This window comes from Dama dama, chromosome X (assembly GCF_033118175.1).
Source record: "Dama dama isolate Ldn47 chromosome X, ASM3311817v1, whole genome shotgun sequence".
In the NCBI taxonomy this organism is placed as follows: domain Eukaryota; kingdom Metazoa; phylum Chordata; class Mammalia; order Artiodactyla; family Cervidae; genus Dama; species Dama dama.
This window is the reverse complement of record NC_083714.1, coordinates 33444122-33459592: the sequence shown is the minus strand read 5'-3', so window position 1 is coordinate 33459592 and position 15471 is coordinate 33444122. Positions and strand designations below refer to the sequence as shown.

The 15471-nt window shown below is 39.0% G+C and overlaps 1 protein-coding gene across 6 annotated transcripts in view; it reads left to right on the top strand.

Annotated features, from left to right (window-relative positions):
* Window positions 1-15471, top strand: part of ENOX2 (ecto-NOX disulfide-thiol exchanger 2) — a 292451-nt gene that overhangs the window by 197684 nt on the left and 79296 nt on the right. For all 6 annotated transcript variants that reach the window (XM_061138042.1, XM_061138044.1, XM_061138041.1 and 3 more), the window contains one exon: window positions 11577-11711. In XM_061138042.1, the coding sequence (XP_060994025.1) occupies window positions 11615-11711 (97 nt within the window). In that variant the 5' untranslated portion in view covers window positions 11577-11614. The remainder of the gene's footprint in view (window positions 1-11576; window positions 11712-15471) is intronic.

Below are 15471 nucleotides of genomic sequence, written 5' to 3'. Positions count from 1 at the left end.
ATCCCTAGGCAAGATTACTTCCTACTCTTGAGAGACGTTCAATAGATGTTTGTTGACAGATTCTTTCCTCAACTTGGTACAGTACTGTGTAATCAAGTTATAGCAAGCATAAAAACCAATGGATGTAAACCTGAACAAAAGAAAGAAAATTGTAGGAGAGTAAATTATCAGAGAAGAGCTTTTGTCTTAATAAAATATATTTGGCAAAATGGTAGCAATATACTGAACTTGTTTCAAAGGAAATATTGGAAATAACTCTACTACAGGATGAGGTTATCACAGAATGTGTGTGTGTGTGTGTGTATGCATTGTCTTCAAGATCAAATAAATTTGACAGTACTTGAGTACTTAATCAGTGAAGCATAAACAATGCAAAAATAAACAGATGGCAGTAGTGATTTGATAGTTATGTGGTGATACCAGCTTAGAGTAGGTGTTCACTTCCCAGTCTTTTAAATTTTTTTGGTGCTAATGAACGCTTGTTCCAACGTGCTAACCTTCAATCAGCTTACCTAGAGCACACTTATTTATAGCCACTCAACAACTTGTGATGTCTTGAGGAGTTGCCACACAAGCAGAACAAGAGAACCAGCATAGCAGGACATGATCTACAGACTTGGGTGACACATTTTGAAGACCATTTGACAACCACTAGCACTTACCTTCTGAATATTCTTGGCTCCTGCCCATACGTGTGGGACTCATGGGAAAATGAGCAATCTCTTCTTTAGTGACATGGAACTACTTTTATAAAACACCTAAAAAATTGTTAGATGTCCATTTGTAGTCTGAAAAGTTAATCAAGACTTAACTTTTAAACCATTAAGCGATGATTCATAATAGATGTTTTAGCACAGCATGTTTTGTTAATGCACACCTTAAATCCAGATTGCTGCCAGAAGTGATCATCTGGATTTCTCTTTGAAAGTAAAAACTTACAAGCTTGCTTATATATATGACTGTGCCTATATGGGGGAAAGATTATAGCCAATAAGATCAAACTGAATTATTAGTTGGGTGTATCTATCCCTGGTTATAACTCTTAAGTAAATTCCTACATATAAATTCAGTTGTCCTGGATAGAGAATCAGTTTAGCAATTATGCCATCCATTTTAATGCTGCCTCTGGAGGTAAAACGGGCTTATCATTCTGGAAATGGATACAAATAATCAATGAGTGTCATTGCATAGATTGCTTATTGTGCCCCAAATCAATATAAGTTGGATTTTCTTTATTCATTCATTCAAGTATTTCTTCAATACTTACCCCATACTAAACATTAACATAAGAAATGGGGAAACAAAGATGCCCAAAACCCAGTCCTTGACCTAAAGGAGTATGCTGGCTAGCAGAAGACAAATGTGTATCCAATAACCGTAATTCAGTCAGTCAGTTCAGTCGCTCAGTCATGTCCGACTCTTAGCGACCCCATGAATCACAGCACGCCAGGCCTCCCTGTCCATCAGCAACTCCCAGAGTTTACTCAAATTCATGTCCATCGAGTCAGTGATGCCATCCAGCCATCTCATCCTCTGTCGTCCCCTTCTCCTCCTGCCCCCAATCCCTCCCAGCATCAGGGTCTTCTCCAATGAGTCAGCTCTTTGCATCAGGTGGCCAAAGTACTGGAGTTTCAGCTTCAACATCAGTCCTTCCAATGAACACCCAGGACTGACCTCCTTTAGGATGGACTGGCTGGATCTCCTTGCAGTCCAAGGGACTCTCGAGAGTCTTCTCCAACACCACAGTTCAAAAGCATCAATTCTTCGGCGCTCAGCTTTCATCACATTCCAACTCTCACATCCATACATGACCACTGGAAAAACCATAGCCTTGACCAGACGGACCTTTGTTGGCAAAGTAATATCTCTGCTTTTTAATATGCTATCTAGGTTGGTCATAACTTTCCTTCCAAGGAGTAAGCGTCTTTTAATTTCATGGCTGCAGTCACCATCTGCAGTGATTTTGGAGCCCCCCAAAATAAAGTCTGTCACTGTTTCCACTGCCTCCCCATCTATTTCCCATGAGGTGATGGGACTGGATGCCATAATCTTAGTTTTCTGAATGTTGAGCTTTAAGCCAACTTTTTCACTCTCCTCTTTCATTTTCATCAAGAGGCTTTTTAGTTCCTCTTCCCTTTCTGCCATAAGGGTGGTGTCATCTGCATATCTGAGGTTATTGATATTTCTCCCAGCAATCTTGATTCCAGCTTATGCTTCTTCCAGCCCAGCGTTTCTCATGATGTACTCTGCATATAAGTTAAATAAGCAAGGTGACAGTATACAGCCTTGATGTACTCCTTTTCCTATTTGGAACCAGTAAGTTGTTCCATGTCCAGTTCTGTTTCTTCCTGACCTGCATACAGGTTTCTCAAGAGGCAGGTCAGGTGGTCTGGTATTCGCATCTCTTTAAGAATTTTCCACAGTTTATTGTGATCTACACAGTCGAAGGCTTTGGCATAGTCAATAAAGCAGAAGTAGATGTTTTTCTGGAACTCTCTTGCTTTTTCGATGATTCAGCGGATGTTGGCAATTTGATCTCTGGTTCCTCTGCCTTTTTTAAAACCAGCTTGACCATCTGGAAGTTCACAGTTCATGTATTGCTGAAGCCTGTCTTGGAGAATTTTGAGCATTACTTTACTAGCGTGTGAGATGAGTGCAATTGTGTGGTAGTTTAAACATTCTTTGGGATTGCCTTTCTTCAGGATTGGAATGAAAACTGACCTTTTCCAGTCCTGTGGCCACTGCTGAGTTTTCCAAATTTGCTGGCATATTGAGTGCAGCACTTTCACAGCATCATCTGTCAGGATTTGAAATAGCTCAACTGGAATTCCATCACCTCCACTAGCTTTGTTCGTAGTGATGCTTCCTAAGGCCCACTTGACTTCACATTCCAGGATGTCTGGCTCTAGGTGAGTGATCACACCATCGTGATTATCTGGGTCGTGAAGATCATTTTTGTACAGTTCTTCTGTGTATTCTTGCTACCTCTTCTTAATATCTTCTGCTCCTGTTAGGTCCATGCCATTTCTGTCCTTTATCAAACTCATTTTTGCATGAAATATTCCCTTGGTATCTGTAATTTTCTGGAAGAGATCTCTAGTCTTTCCCATTCTGTTGTTTTCTTCTCTTTCTTTGCATTGATCGCTGAGGAAGGCTTTCTTATCTCTCCTTGCTATTCTTTGGAACTCTGCATTCAAATGGGAATATCTTTCCCTTTCTCCTTTGCTTTTCACTTCTCTTCTTTTCACAGCTATTTGTAAGGCCTCCTCAGACAACCATTTTGCCTTTTTGCATTTCTTTTCCATGGGGATGATCTTCATCCCTGTCTCCTGTACAATGTCATGAACCTCTGTCCATAGTTCATCAGGCACTTATCAGATCTAGTCCCTTAAATCTATTTCTCTCTTCCACTGTATAGTCATAAGGGATTTGATTTAGGTCATACTGAATGGTCTAGTGGCTTTTCCTACTTTCTTCAATTTAAGTCTGAATTTGGCAATAAGGAGTTCATGATCTGAGCCACAGTCAGCTCCCGGTCTTGTTTTTGCTGACTGTATAGAGCTTCTCCATCTTTGGCTGCAGAGAATATAATCAGTCTGATGTCGGTGTTGACCATCTGGTGATGTCCATGTGTAGAGTCTTCTGTTGTGTTGTTGAAAGAGGGTGTTTGCTATGACCAGTGCGTTCTCTTGGCAAAACTCTATTATCCTTTGCCCTGCTTCATTCCGTACTCCAAGGCTAAATTTCCCTGTTACTCCAGGTGTTTCTTGACTTCCTACTTTTGCATTCCAGTCCCCTATTATGAAAAGGACATGTTTTTTTGGTGTTAGTTCTAAAAGGTCTTGTAGGTCTTCATAGAACCGTTCAACCTCAGCTTCTTCAGCATTACTGGTTGGGGCATAGGCTTGAATTACTGTGATATTGAATGGTTTCCCTTGGAAACGAACAGAGATAATTCTGTCATTTTTGAGATTGCATCCAAGTACTGCATTTCGGACTCTCTTGTTGACCATGATGGCTACTCCATTTCTTCTAAGGGATTCCTGCCCACAGTAGTAGATATAATGGTAATCTGAGTTAAATTCACCCATTCCAGTCCATTTTAGTTTGCTGATTCCTAGAATGTTGACATTCACTCTTGCCATCTCCTGTTTGACCACTTCCAATTTGCCTTGATTCATGGACTTAACATTCCAGGTTCCTATGCAATATTACTCTTTACAGCATCAGACCTTGCTTCTATCACCAGTCCCATCCACAACTGGGTGTTGTTTTTGCTTTGGCTCCATCCCTTCATTCTGGAGTTACTTCTCCTCTGATCTCCAGTAGCATATTGGGCACCTACCGACCTGGGGAGTTGCTCTTTCAATATCCTATCATTTTGCCTTCTCATACTGTTCATGGGGTTCTCAAGGCAAGAATCCTGAAGTGGTTTGCCATTCCCTTCTCCAGTGGACCACATTCTCTCAGCCCTCTCCACCATGACCCGTCCGTCTTGGGTAGCCCCATAAGGCATGGCTTAGTTTCACTGAGTTAGACAAGACTGTGGTCCGTGTGATCAGATCGGCTAGTTTTCTGTGATTATGGTTTTAGTGTGTCTGTCCCCTGATGCCCGCTCGCAATACCTACCGTCTTACTTGAGTTACTCTTACCTCAGACGTGGGGTATCTCTTTACGGCTGCTCCAGCAAAGCACAGCTGCTGCTCCTTACCTTGGATGAGGGGTATCTCCTCATGGCCACCCCTCCTGACTTTGAACATGGAGTAGCTCCTCTTGGCCCTCCTGCGCCCGTACAGCCGCCGCTCCTTGGAGGTGGGGTAACTCCTCTCGGCCGCCGCCCCTGACCTCAGCAATCCTGCTGCTGGGCATACACACTGAGGAAACCAGAGTTGAAAGCGACACGTGTACCCCAATGTTCATCGCAGCACTCTTTATAATAGCCAGGACATGGAAGCAACCTAAATGTCCATCAGCAGATGAATGGATAAGAAAGCTGTGGTACATATAGACGATGGAATATTACTCAGCTGTTAAAAAGAATACATTTGAATCAGTTCTATTGAGGTGGATGAAACTGGAGCCTATTATACAGAGTGAAGTAAGCCAGAAAAAAAAAACACCAATACAGTATTTTAACACATATATATGGAATTTAGAAAGATGGTAATGATAACCCTGTATGCAAGACAGCAAGAGAGACACAGATGTATAGAACACTCTTTTGAACTCTGTGGGAGAGGGCGAGGGTGGGATGATATGGGAGAATGGCATTGAAGCATGTAAATTATCATATGTGAAATGAATCACCAGTCCAGGTTTGATGCATGATACAGGATGCTCGGGCCTGGAGCACTGGGATGACCCAGAGGGATGGGATGGGGAGGGAGGTGGGAGGGGGGTTCAGGATGGGGAACACATGTACACCCGTGGCAGATTCGAGTCAGTATGGCAAAACCAATACAATGTTGTAAAGTAAAATAAATAAATAAATAAATTGTAAAAATAAAATAAATAAAGATTCTTTTCAAATGATTCTTTGCCAGTGAAGGCTTCCATGACTATTCCTCATCTCCTCCATCTCTCAACCCTGAACACATATGTCCAAACCCATTCCAGCAGATTTCATTACTCCATCTTTGTTCCCATAGCACTTTACTCATAGTTTGTTACAGTATTGATTATAATGATTTGTATTTGGTTGTTTATATGGCATGCCTCTCATGGTATGGTGAGTTCTTCCAGAATAATAAATGACTTTTGTTCATCTCTGTATGCCTAGTCACTGGCACAGAACGTGGCATATACTAAGACTCAATAAAACTTGGTTTGGTTTGGGGAGAAATGAGAGAATAAGCAAATATATGAAAATCAAATTCTAGATAAAATATTATGAGAAAACATAGGAAGAAGTGATTAATTCCAGTGAAGTGGCTTCACAGACAAGGTGGCATTTGAGAAGATCCTTGAGAAATGAATAGGATTTGACAGGTAGAGATGGGTGTTGGGGGAAGGGAGGGAGATGAGAAGGGCATTTAAAGCAGAACTCCTTGAGGATTTAAGAAGTGAGCTCATTGTAGCAAAATAATGCTGTTAATTATGCATCGTCCTTATCTGTTCACTGTAAACAAGCCTAACAGGAACTCTACTTGCTAACGTTTTAACAAGCACTGTGAATTAATATATATTTTGAAAAGAGTGATATAGTATTGTTCTCTAAAAAAAACTGATAATTTAGTTCATTCTCCCTCCACCCCCACCAAATTAGTCCAGGGCTTGGCTAGGTATATTGTAAACTCTTCTTCTTTAATCTCAAAATTCTATATTGAGAATAATTCCTAATTCTCTTATATATTTCCCAAACTGCTGCAAAAGAAAATATTTTTCACATTAGGGTTCCGTCCTTTTAAACCTAGCTGTTTCCTCTAAGTTGTTCCACAGCCAGCAGAGAAAATCAAAGTGTAGACTCAGTAATGTCTAAAGGTCCCTTCCAGCTATGACATTCTCTAAAAACTTGTCTCCTCTAGTTGGCAATTGGGAGTCAAGATGAACCTAATAATCATTATATAAACTCTTGGCCCAAAGGATATTTGATGCCCATGTTTGTTTTCTTGATCTTATTTACAAGGAGGCTATTTCCAGCCTTGTATGCCTTCAAGGAGAACACTGAAAACTGGGTGTGAGGACTAGAGCTCCTACAGATGGAGAAACCTCCAGTTCTGAAATGTAACTTCTGACTGCAGTAACAAATGCTTAGGGCCATCAATCACTCTTGGGGGCAGGGAATGGTTTATGGAGGGGAAGCATAGGCAGTCTGTCTAGAAGAATAATAAAATCTAGTATTTCAGAAATGATGTTTTTGGCCACATGCATTTACTTGTAATGACCAATCATTGTCCAAAATAGCACTTGTGTAAATAACCCAGTCATGGTTCATCCCTCATATTGCCAGGTTGGAAGGATGTGATGGACAAATGTTAGCAAGCTACTATTAGGAAAGAGTTGCCTTCTGGGGTATAATTGGCAGGAGTGCATACTGGGAGGTAGGAGGAAAGCAATGGAAAGGTTTCTTTTTTAATGCATATCAGTAGTCAGAGGGAAATTTACCAAAATAAAAGACATTTTGTGCTCAGGTGACTTACAACTATATCTCTCCCAACTGTGCAATATATACATGCATATGCATGTATCATCCACTTCAACATCTTTGCTTACTTGTCATCCCTGCTCTGGAATGTCTTACCCCCTCTTCTTTACCTATTTAATAACTACCCATAACTCAAGACATATTTTATAGAAATCTGGCCCATTGTTCCAAATCCTGTCTTCTTCTAAAAGCCTCATTCCTTAAACCTCAGTAACATTCCTAGTCTACACCATTTGAGTCTTTCATTATTTCCTAATTGTTTACTTGGAGATACCAAAGCATGGTGCCTAAAAGTATACATCCTGTGTGACCTTGAACTACAGATGTAACTCTTCAAAGCCTCTCATCTATTAAATGGAGTTATAAAGAGCCCTTATCTCATTGGGTTGTTTTGAAAGTTAAATGAAAACACTGCATGCCAAGAGCTTTACCTAACATGGCAAGTGTTTGATGGTGGCAGTGGTGATAATAGTAATAATAGTGATAATAGTAATCAACACCATCATCATCAGTCTCTTCAGTTAGATTGTATAACCTTTAAGGGCAGGGACTGTCTCCTATCTACTTGTACTCTGCTATCCTAACACCCGAAATACTCAATTGGCTAAGTTTATGTTTGTTAATGGTGTGTCCAACTCAATAGCGCTGCTTCAAAGATGTGAAATTCCATTAGGAATATATTTTTTCCTTTCCATGGTACTATAGAAGCCCTTGGGTGGTTTTTCTTGGTTTGCAAGCATGAGTAGTTTGGATGGAAGCTGATGAAGTAATCATTTGTGACTAGACTATGAGAAGAATGGGAAATGTCTTAATCATTCCAAGCTCCTGTGGTGTGTACACTTGAAAAGAAAAACTCAGAAAACTAAAAAATGCTGGTTCAAAAATCAAAGAAGAAATATATATTTCATGTTCCTGGATTTTGTTGTTGTTCAGTCGCTAAGTACTAACCTTTGAATGTGAATGTGTCTGCTATTTGAGTTCATTAAAATAATGGAAAGCATTGCTCTAAAGCTTTAGAGGGAGAGAAGCTATCCAGTATCTTTCCCTATAGACCATTCATTCCATGCTGGAAGAAGACATGCAGAATTCTACTATTAATATAAGCATTGCAATCCTCTCTCATATCTTCCCTTAATAATAATAATAGTAATAATTAGTATAGTATAATATTATTAAAAATGATACTAAGTGTCTTGTTCAGTTCAGTTCAGTCACTCAGTCGTGTCTGACTCTTTGAGACCCCATGGACTGCAGCACACCAGGCTTCCCTGTCCATCACAAACTCCTGGAGCTTGCTCAAACTCATGTGCATCGAGTTGGTGATGCCATCCAATCATCACATCCTCTGTCATCCCCTTCTCCTCCCACCTTCAATCTTTCCCAGCATCAGGGTCTTTTCCAGTGAGTCGGCTCTGTGCATCAGGTGGCCAAAGTATTGGTTCATCAGTCATTCCAATGAATATTCAGGGTTGAATTCCTTTAGAATTGACTGATTTGATTTCCTTGCAGTCCAAGGGGCTCTCAAGAATCTTCTCCAGCACCACATAGATAGGAAGACTCAATACTGTCAAGATGTCAGTTTTTCCCAACTTGATTCAATGCAATTTCAATCAAAACCCAAGCAAGTTATTTTGTGGATATGAAAAAAAAATGATTCTAAAGTTTACAGAGAAGTAAAAAACCTGATCAGAATAGCTAACGCAGTATCGAAGGAGAAGAACAAAGTTGGAAAACTGATGCTACACAACTTTAAGACTTACTATAAAGCTACAGTAATCAAGACAATGTGGCATTGGTGAAAGAATAGACAAATAGATCAATGAAATAGAATAGAGAACCCGGAAATAGACCCATACGAATAGAATCAACAGATCTTTGATGAATGGAGCAAAGGTAGTCTCTTCAACAAATGTGCTGAAACAACTGGACATCCACATGCAAAAAAATGAATCTACATACAAATCTTATACCCATCACAAAAATTAACTCAAAATGGATCATAGACCTAAATGTAACATGCAAAACTAGAAAACTACTAGAAAACAACCTAAGAGAAAACCTAGATGACACCTTGGATATGGGTATAACTGTTTATGATCCATGAAAGAAATCTGTGGTCACTTAGACTTCATTGAAATTAAAAACTTTGTGAAAGACAATGTCAAGAGATTGAGAAAACAAGCCATAGACTTGAAGAAAGTATTTACAAAATACATACCTGATAAAGGACTATTATCTAAAATATACAAGGAACTCTTAAAATTCAACAATAGTAAAACAAACAACCTGTTTGAAAAATAGACCAGTGACTCGTATGATAAGTCTAAGTGTTAGTCACTCAGTCATGCCTGACTCTTTGCAACCCCACAGACTGCAACCCACCAGCCTCCTCTGTCCATGAGATTTTCCAGGCAAGGATACTGGAGTGGGTTGCCATTTCCTTCTCCAGGGGATCTTCCCAACCCAGGAATCGAACCCGGGTCTCCTGCACTGCAGGCAGATTCTTTACCAACTGTGCTACAAGGGAAGCCCCACCCCCACCTCATCAAAGAAAATGTATGGATGGTAAATAAGGATATGAAAAAATGCTTTCCATCATATGTCATCAGTGCAATGCAAATTAAAACAACAATGAAATACCACTGCAAACCTATTAGAATGGCCAAAATCCAGAATACTGATAACACTGAATACTAATGATGATGTGGATCAATAGAAACTCTCATTTACTGGAGGTGGGGATGCAAAATGATATAGGTACTTTGGAAGAAGCATTGATGACTTTGTTTTTTAAAAATTAATTAATTAATTTTAATTGGAGGCTAATTACTTTACAATATTTTGGTGATTTTTGCCATACATTGACATGAATCAGCCACAGGTGTATATGTGTCCCCCTGTCCCAAACCCCCCTCCCACCTCCTTCCCCATCCCATCCCTCTGGGTTGTCCCAGTGCACCGGCTTTGAGTGCCCTGTTTCATGCATCGAACTTGGACTGGTCATCTCTTTCACATATGGTAATACACATGTTTCAATGCTATTCTCTCAGATCATCCTACCCTCGCCTTCTCCCACAGAGTCCAAAAGTCTGTTCTTTATATCTGTGCCTCTTTTGCTGTCTCACATATAAGGTCATCGTTACCATCTTTCTAAATTGCATATATATGCATTAATATACGGTATTGGTGTTTTTCTTTCTGACTTACTTCATTCTGTATATTAGGCTTCAGTTTCATCCACCTCATTAGAACTGACTCAAATGTGTTCTTTTTAATAGCTGAGTAATATTCCATTGTGTATATGTACCACAACTTTCTTATCCATTCATCTGCCGATGGACGTCTAGGTTGCTTCCATGTCCTAGCTATTGTAAACAGTGTTGTGGTGAACATTGGGGTACACGTGCATTGACGACTTCTTATAAAACCAGATATGTTCTTACCATAGGGCCCAGTGATTGCATTCCTTTGGTGTTTACCCAAAGCAGTTGAAAACTTATGTTCATGCAAAATGTGTACACAAATGTTTATAGCCGTTTTATTCATAATTGCCAAAACTTTGAAGTAACCACAGTGTCCTTCAGTAGGTAAAAAGATAAACTCTGGTATATCCAGACAATGAAATATTAGTCAGCACTAAAGATAAATGAGCTATGGAGCCATGAAAAGACTTGGAGTAAACTTAAATACATAAGACTAAGTGAAAAAAGCCAATGTGAAAAGGCTACATACTGTATGATTCCCAGTACATTACATTCTAGAAAAAGCAAAACTGTTGAGATGGTAAAAGATCAGTGGTTGCTGGGGTTGGGGGAGGGGACAAGGATGAAAAAGCAGAGCACAAAGGAATTTTAGGGCAGTGAAATTACCCTGAGTGATACGGCTATATGTTATAAATTTTTCAAAACCTGTAGAATGTAAAACACCAAACTGAAGCCTAATGTAAACTATGGCTTTTGAGTGATTATGATGCATCAATACATTCACCAGTTGTAACAAATGAACCACTCTGGTGAAGAATGTTGATAATGGGAGAGGCAGTGCATATGTGGGGGTGGAGGTATATGTGTAATCCCTCACTTTCACTGTGAACCTAAAACTGCTCTAAAAAGAATAAAGTTTTCTTTGACTTTAAAACAGGAAGAAAGGAGTGAGGGAAGGAAGGAGGGGAAGAGTAGAGGGAGAGAGAGAGTAAGAGAGAGAGAGAAAGAAACACTAAAATGCTATCTGATAAACTGTGTTCAAATTCTATGACTTCCTTCCAGTTCAAACTGTATTGTTTTAACCCTTGTAAAGAGCTGAAATTAAGGCTGTATCCAGCACTTGTCCATCAGTCCATTTCTGTAAAGAGTTTGCCAGATTCACAATGATAAGTGAACCAGATACTGAAACCTAAATACAACAAATTATTTTGCTTGTCATTTCTTTCTAGCTGATAATAGTAGAACTCTGAATGTGGATTCAACTGCAATGACTCTACCTATGTCTGATCCAACTGCATGGGCCACAGCAATGAATAATCTTGGAATGGCACCATTGGGAATTGCTGGACAACCAATTCTACCTGGTATGCTATTTTTAATCACCTCACAAGTGTTTCTTTTTATTGACCATGTGAACATAAATATAACAGTGTGACACAACTTATTTTGAAGTTGACATTTACCAGATTCTGCCTAGAGTGTGCATTTTTGTAATATGAGCTTTATAGCTCATGAATTACAGGGTGGCCTGTAGTTACTAGTATACTCCCTATTGCACTATGATCAAGCTAGGGGTATATCAGATGCAGGATATGGTCACTGAACATTTAAATAGTTCATTGAAATAAAAGTACAAGAGAATTCAGCAAGGAATTAGTTTGTCTAATTTTATACATTTCTTAAGTGAAGCAAATAAACATGGAGCTAGAATGAGAACTTAGACATCCCAAAAATCTTAGGTTCCTAAAGGAAAAGACAGGAGATGGTGAGAAATATCCCAAAGACTATTGTTAACATTGAATAACTGTTCGTATGTTTAAAACAAAGTAACCTGTAAGAGAATGGGCACTGTGTACTAACTCTATCTCCACTAAAGATTAAAATCAGAATAAAAATGCCATATCATCTGAAGGGTTTTGTTTAGACACAAAAAACTTCCTGGAATGTCAGAACAATTAACCATTAAAATAGGTTTGTTAATGTGCCTTGGGCAACTCAAATCTTGTATTGCCTCTGCATATGACCTTAAATGACCATGATAGTACTGTGAGTATTGATTTGGAGGGTCACAAAGAAATGTTAGCAAGTAGGCAAATTTGCAAATGTAAATTCATGAATGATTATAAATGATATACGAAATATAACTTTGATTTTAAAAAATGGGTTTGTGAAGACATTAGAGAATCACCACATCACGAATCCTGGAGTACTTTTAAAACATCCTAAACATCAGTCTTCCAAATTCACTTAAGGCCAGTCTTCTCTACTTGCTACTCAAAGTGTGGTCCACATAACCTGGAAGCTGTTAAGAATTTCAGAATCTTAGGCCGCAGCCCAGACCTACTGAATCAAAACTGAATTTTCCCATGATCCCCACGTGATTCATAAGCTCATTAAAGTTGAGAAACAAATCTAGAGTGATGCACATAGGGTTGTTGTGAGAATTAAATCGTACTTTGACAATGCCTGACACATAGTCAGTGCTCCAAAATGTTGGCTATTAAAATGTTGGCCATTTAAAAATCAAAATTAATATACTTCTCATAAACATTTCCAAAAGGAGTAGTGGGTTTTTTGTTTCATTTTTCTTTCTTATTTCGTTATAATAGAATTTAAACTAAAATTTCATATATTATAGCTTTATATACAGTGGTCCTGAATCACAATCTCTTATAGTCTAGAGCAACTAGATTATTTGGCTTAAATATTACCAGTTCTTGGAAGTCTGAGCTGTATGGGTATATATCTTCAAAAATATCTTGAGGCCAGATCTGCTCTGATATCAAGGGAACTAAACATTAGCTTATATCAGATTATTTGTAAATTACCACATCTAAACATAAATCTGTGCTCACAAAGTAATCTTCAGTGCTTAGCCAGCCATCTACAATATGGAACAGCAAAAAAGGTCTAGCTTTGAGAGTAAAAAGGTCATCCAAACCATTGTTACAGGCCCAACACTTGTGCTTGGGTCAATGTTAAGCCTAGAAAATTGGGATGGTTTTCATAACAGTAGCTTGGATGGCTATTTCTGCAGAAATAGTACCTTGCTTAGTATTTAATAACACAGGTTTCAAGGACAAACAGCTTGTGTTAAATCCTGGCTTTGCCACTTTCTAGCTACATGACCTTGAGCAAGTTATTTGACCTATTTGTATCTCAGTTTTCTTATCTGTAAAATGGAGATGGTTACAGTATGTACCTCATAGGAATGCTGTGAAGGTTAAATAATATACTTAGCGCAATGCTTGGTATATAATAAGCACTCAATGAAGGTTTAACTAGTGTCATTATTATTGCTATTAGTCATTTTACATGTTATTTAAGATAAAGGATATACTAACATACTTCCTTCAAATGGCTACTAAGCTGCCATTTACATTGAAAGTACTTGGCTGCTAGGGAGCTAATGTCGGCTCTACTGAATGTTCCTCACATCTGCCCCAACTAGACATTTGTAACCTCAAGAGTGGTTTTAATTTCTATTTCAAGCTCCTTTGCCCTCCTCTTGTTTTCTTAAGGACTATGAAAGAATAGCTTCTTAGGGTCCCCTTCAACCTTGTGATTCAGTGATCATTTTGCTATGCTCCAAGGAAAGTTTTGGAAAACTGTCTTAGAAATACTGATATTTAGTTCAGTAGTGCCCCTCTCTTAAATGTATATGGGGCAATAGTGCTAAACTGAGATATACTTTGTAAAGCTATGTGTAAAATCACTTCAATTATATGTGATTTTTTTCTCCTTTCTGTATTATTTTAGGAAAGCAGTTTAATCATTGAGATTAGAATGTGCACCCTGGATATAGACTACCTAGGTTCAGATAAATCCCTGCTCTGCCATTAAGTAACTGTGTAACCTTCGACAATTTACCTAACCTCTCTCTGAGTCAGTTTCTCCATTTGTCAAACAGAGATAATAATAGCACCTATGAATCAGCATTGTCATGAGGATTACTGAGTTAATACATGTAATGTAAAGCCTTAGAATGATGCCTGACTCACAGTAATTCCTCAATGAAGTCAGCTATGATGATTATTATTATTTCAAGTTCACATCTGATAGATGACTCACAGAAAAAGTTGAATTATGACTTATTTCTGTTCTTAACAACAAGGAAGTATAATGAATGCAGGGGCACATTTGTCCCTGAAGAAGCACTGGACAGTGGCAGGTAAAGAGAACAGTTTGTGTCTGACAATGCTGGTGACTGCTCCCTATACATCTGGTAGGGGGTGTCCAGAGAAGTAGAAGGTGGGCACTACACTCCAATGCCGCCTACCCATCTTCTTGCTAGAGTCTGGGAAATAGGGGGGCTACCATATTTTTATATAATATTTTAACTGAATGGGATAAAACATCCCCCTACTCCTCTTCCTACTGCCCCAAATTCCTTACAATGGAAAAGGCAGCAAATGAGCCATACAGAACTGTCTCATCTGGCCTATCTCTGACAATAGAAAAGGCTTTGTCAATGATGACAAACAAATGATATATAAGCTTTCTTGACGTCCCCCAGAGAGTTCAAATCTACACTGTCATGGATGCTGAGTCTCTTGGACACAAACCTGTCATCAGGGCAATGTCTAGCTTATTATATTCATTGAATGGGGAACAGAGACAGGCCATCTCTGGGGTTTGGAATGGAGCTCCCTTTCATCTAACATGGTGTTTTTTGGACAATTGCTGTTTGATAAAGTTAATCCACAATGATGGCAGATTAGAAGGTCCCCTCTGGCCAGCGCCTGTCTTTCCTGTAAGAGTATTTGCTTTGCCAAGCTGGTCAAATAAGATTAATGTTAGTTTTCACATGAAGGGAGGCACCAAAAAGAGTCGAGCTGCCTTTTTAAGGAGCATTGTTCTGCCTGTCATCCCAGATGAATCCAAGAATGGACCAATTAAAGGGTACTCGCTGAATACCGTGTGTTGCTTCCTTTACTTTCCCCTAAATTAAAATATCCTTAGCAACCAAATGGAGCCTGTGAAGTCCCAAAGAAGGAGAAGTGTCCCTCACTATGGTGTCTCCACTGTACTGACTATGCCTCCTCCATAATGAGAGATATTGGAAAATATGGACTCATGGACCTTATTCCCAGACCAAGACCCAGCTCATCTATGAAAATTGTC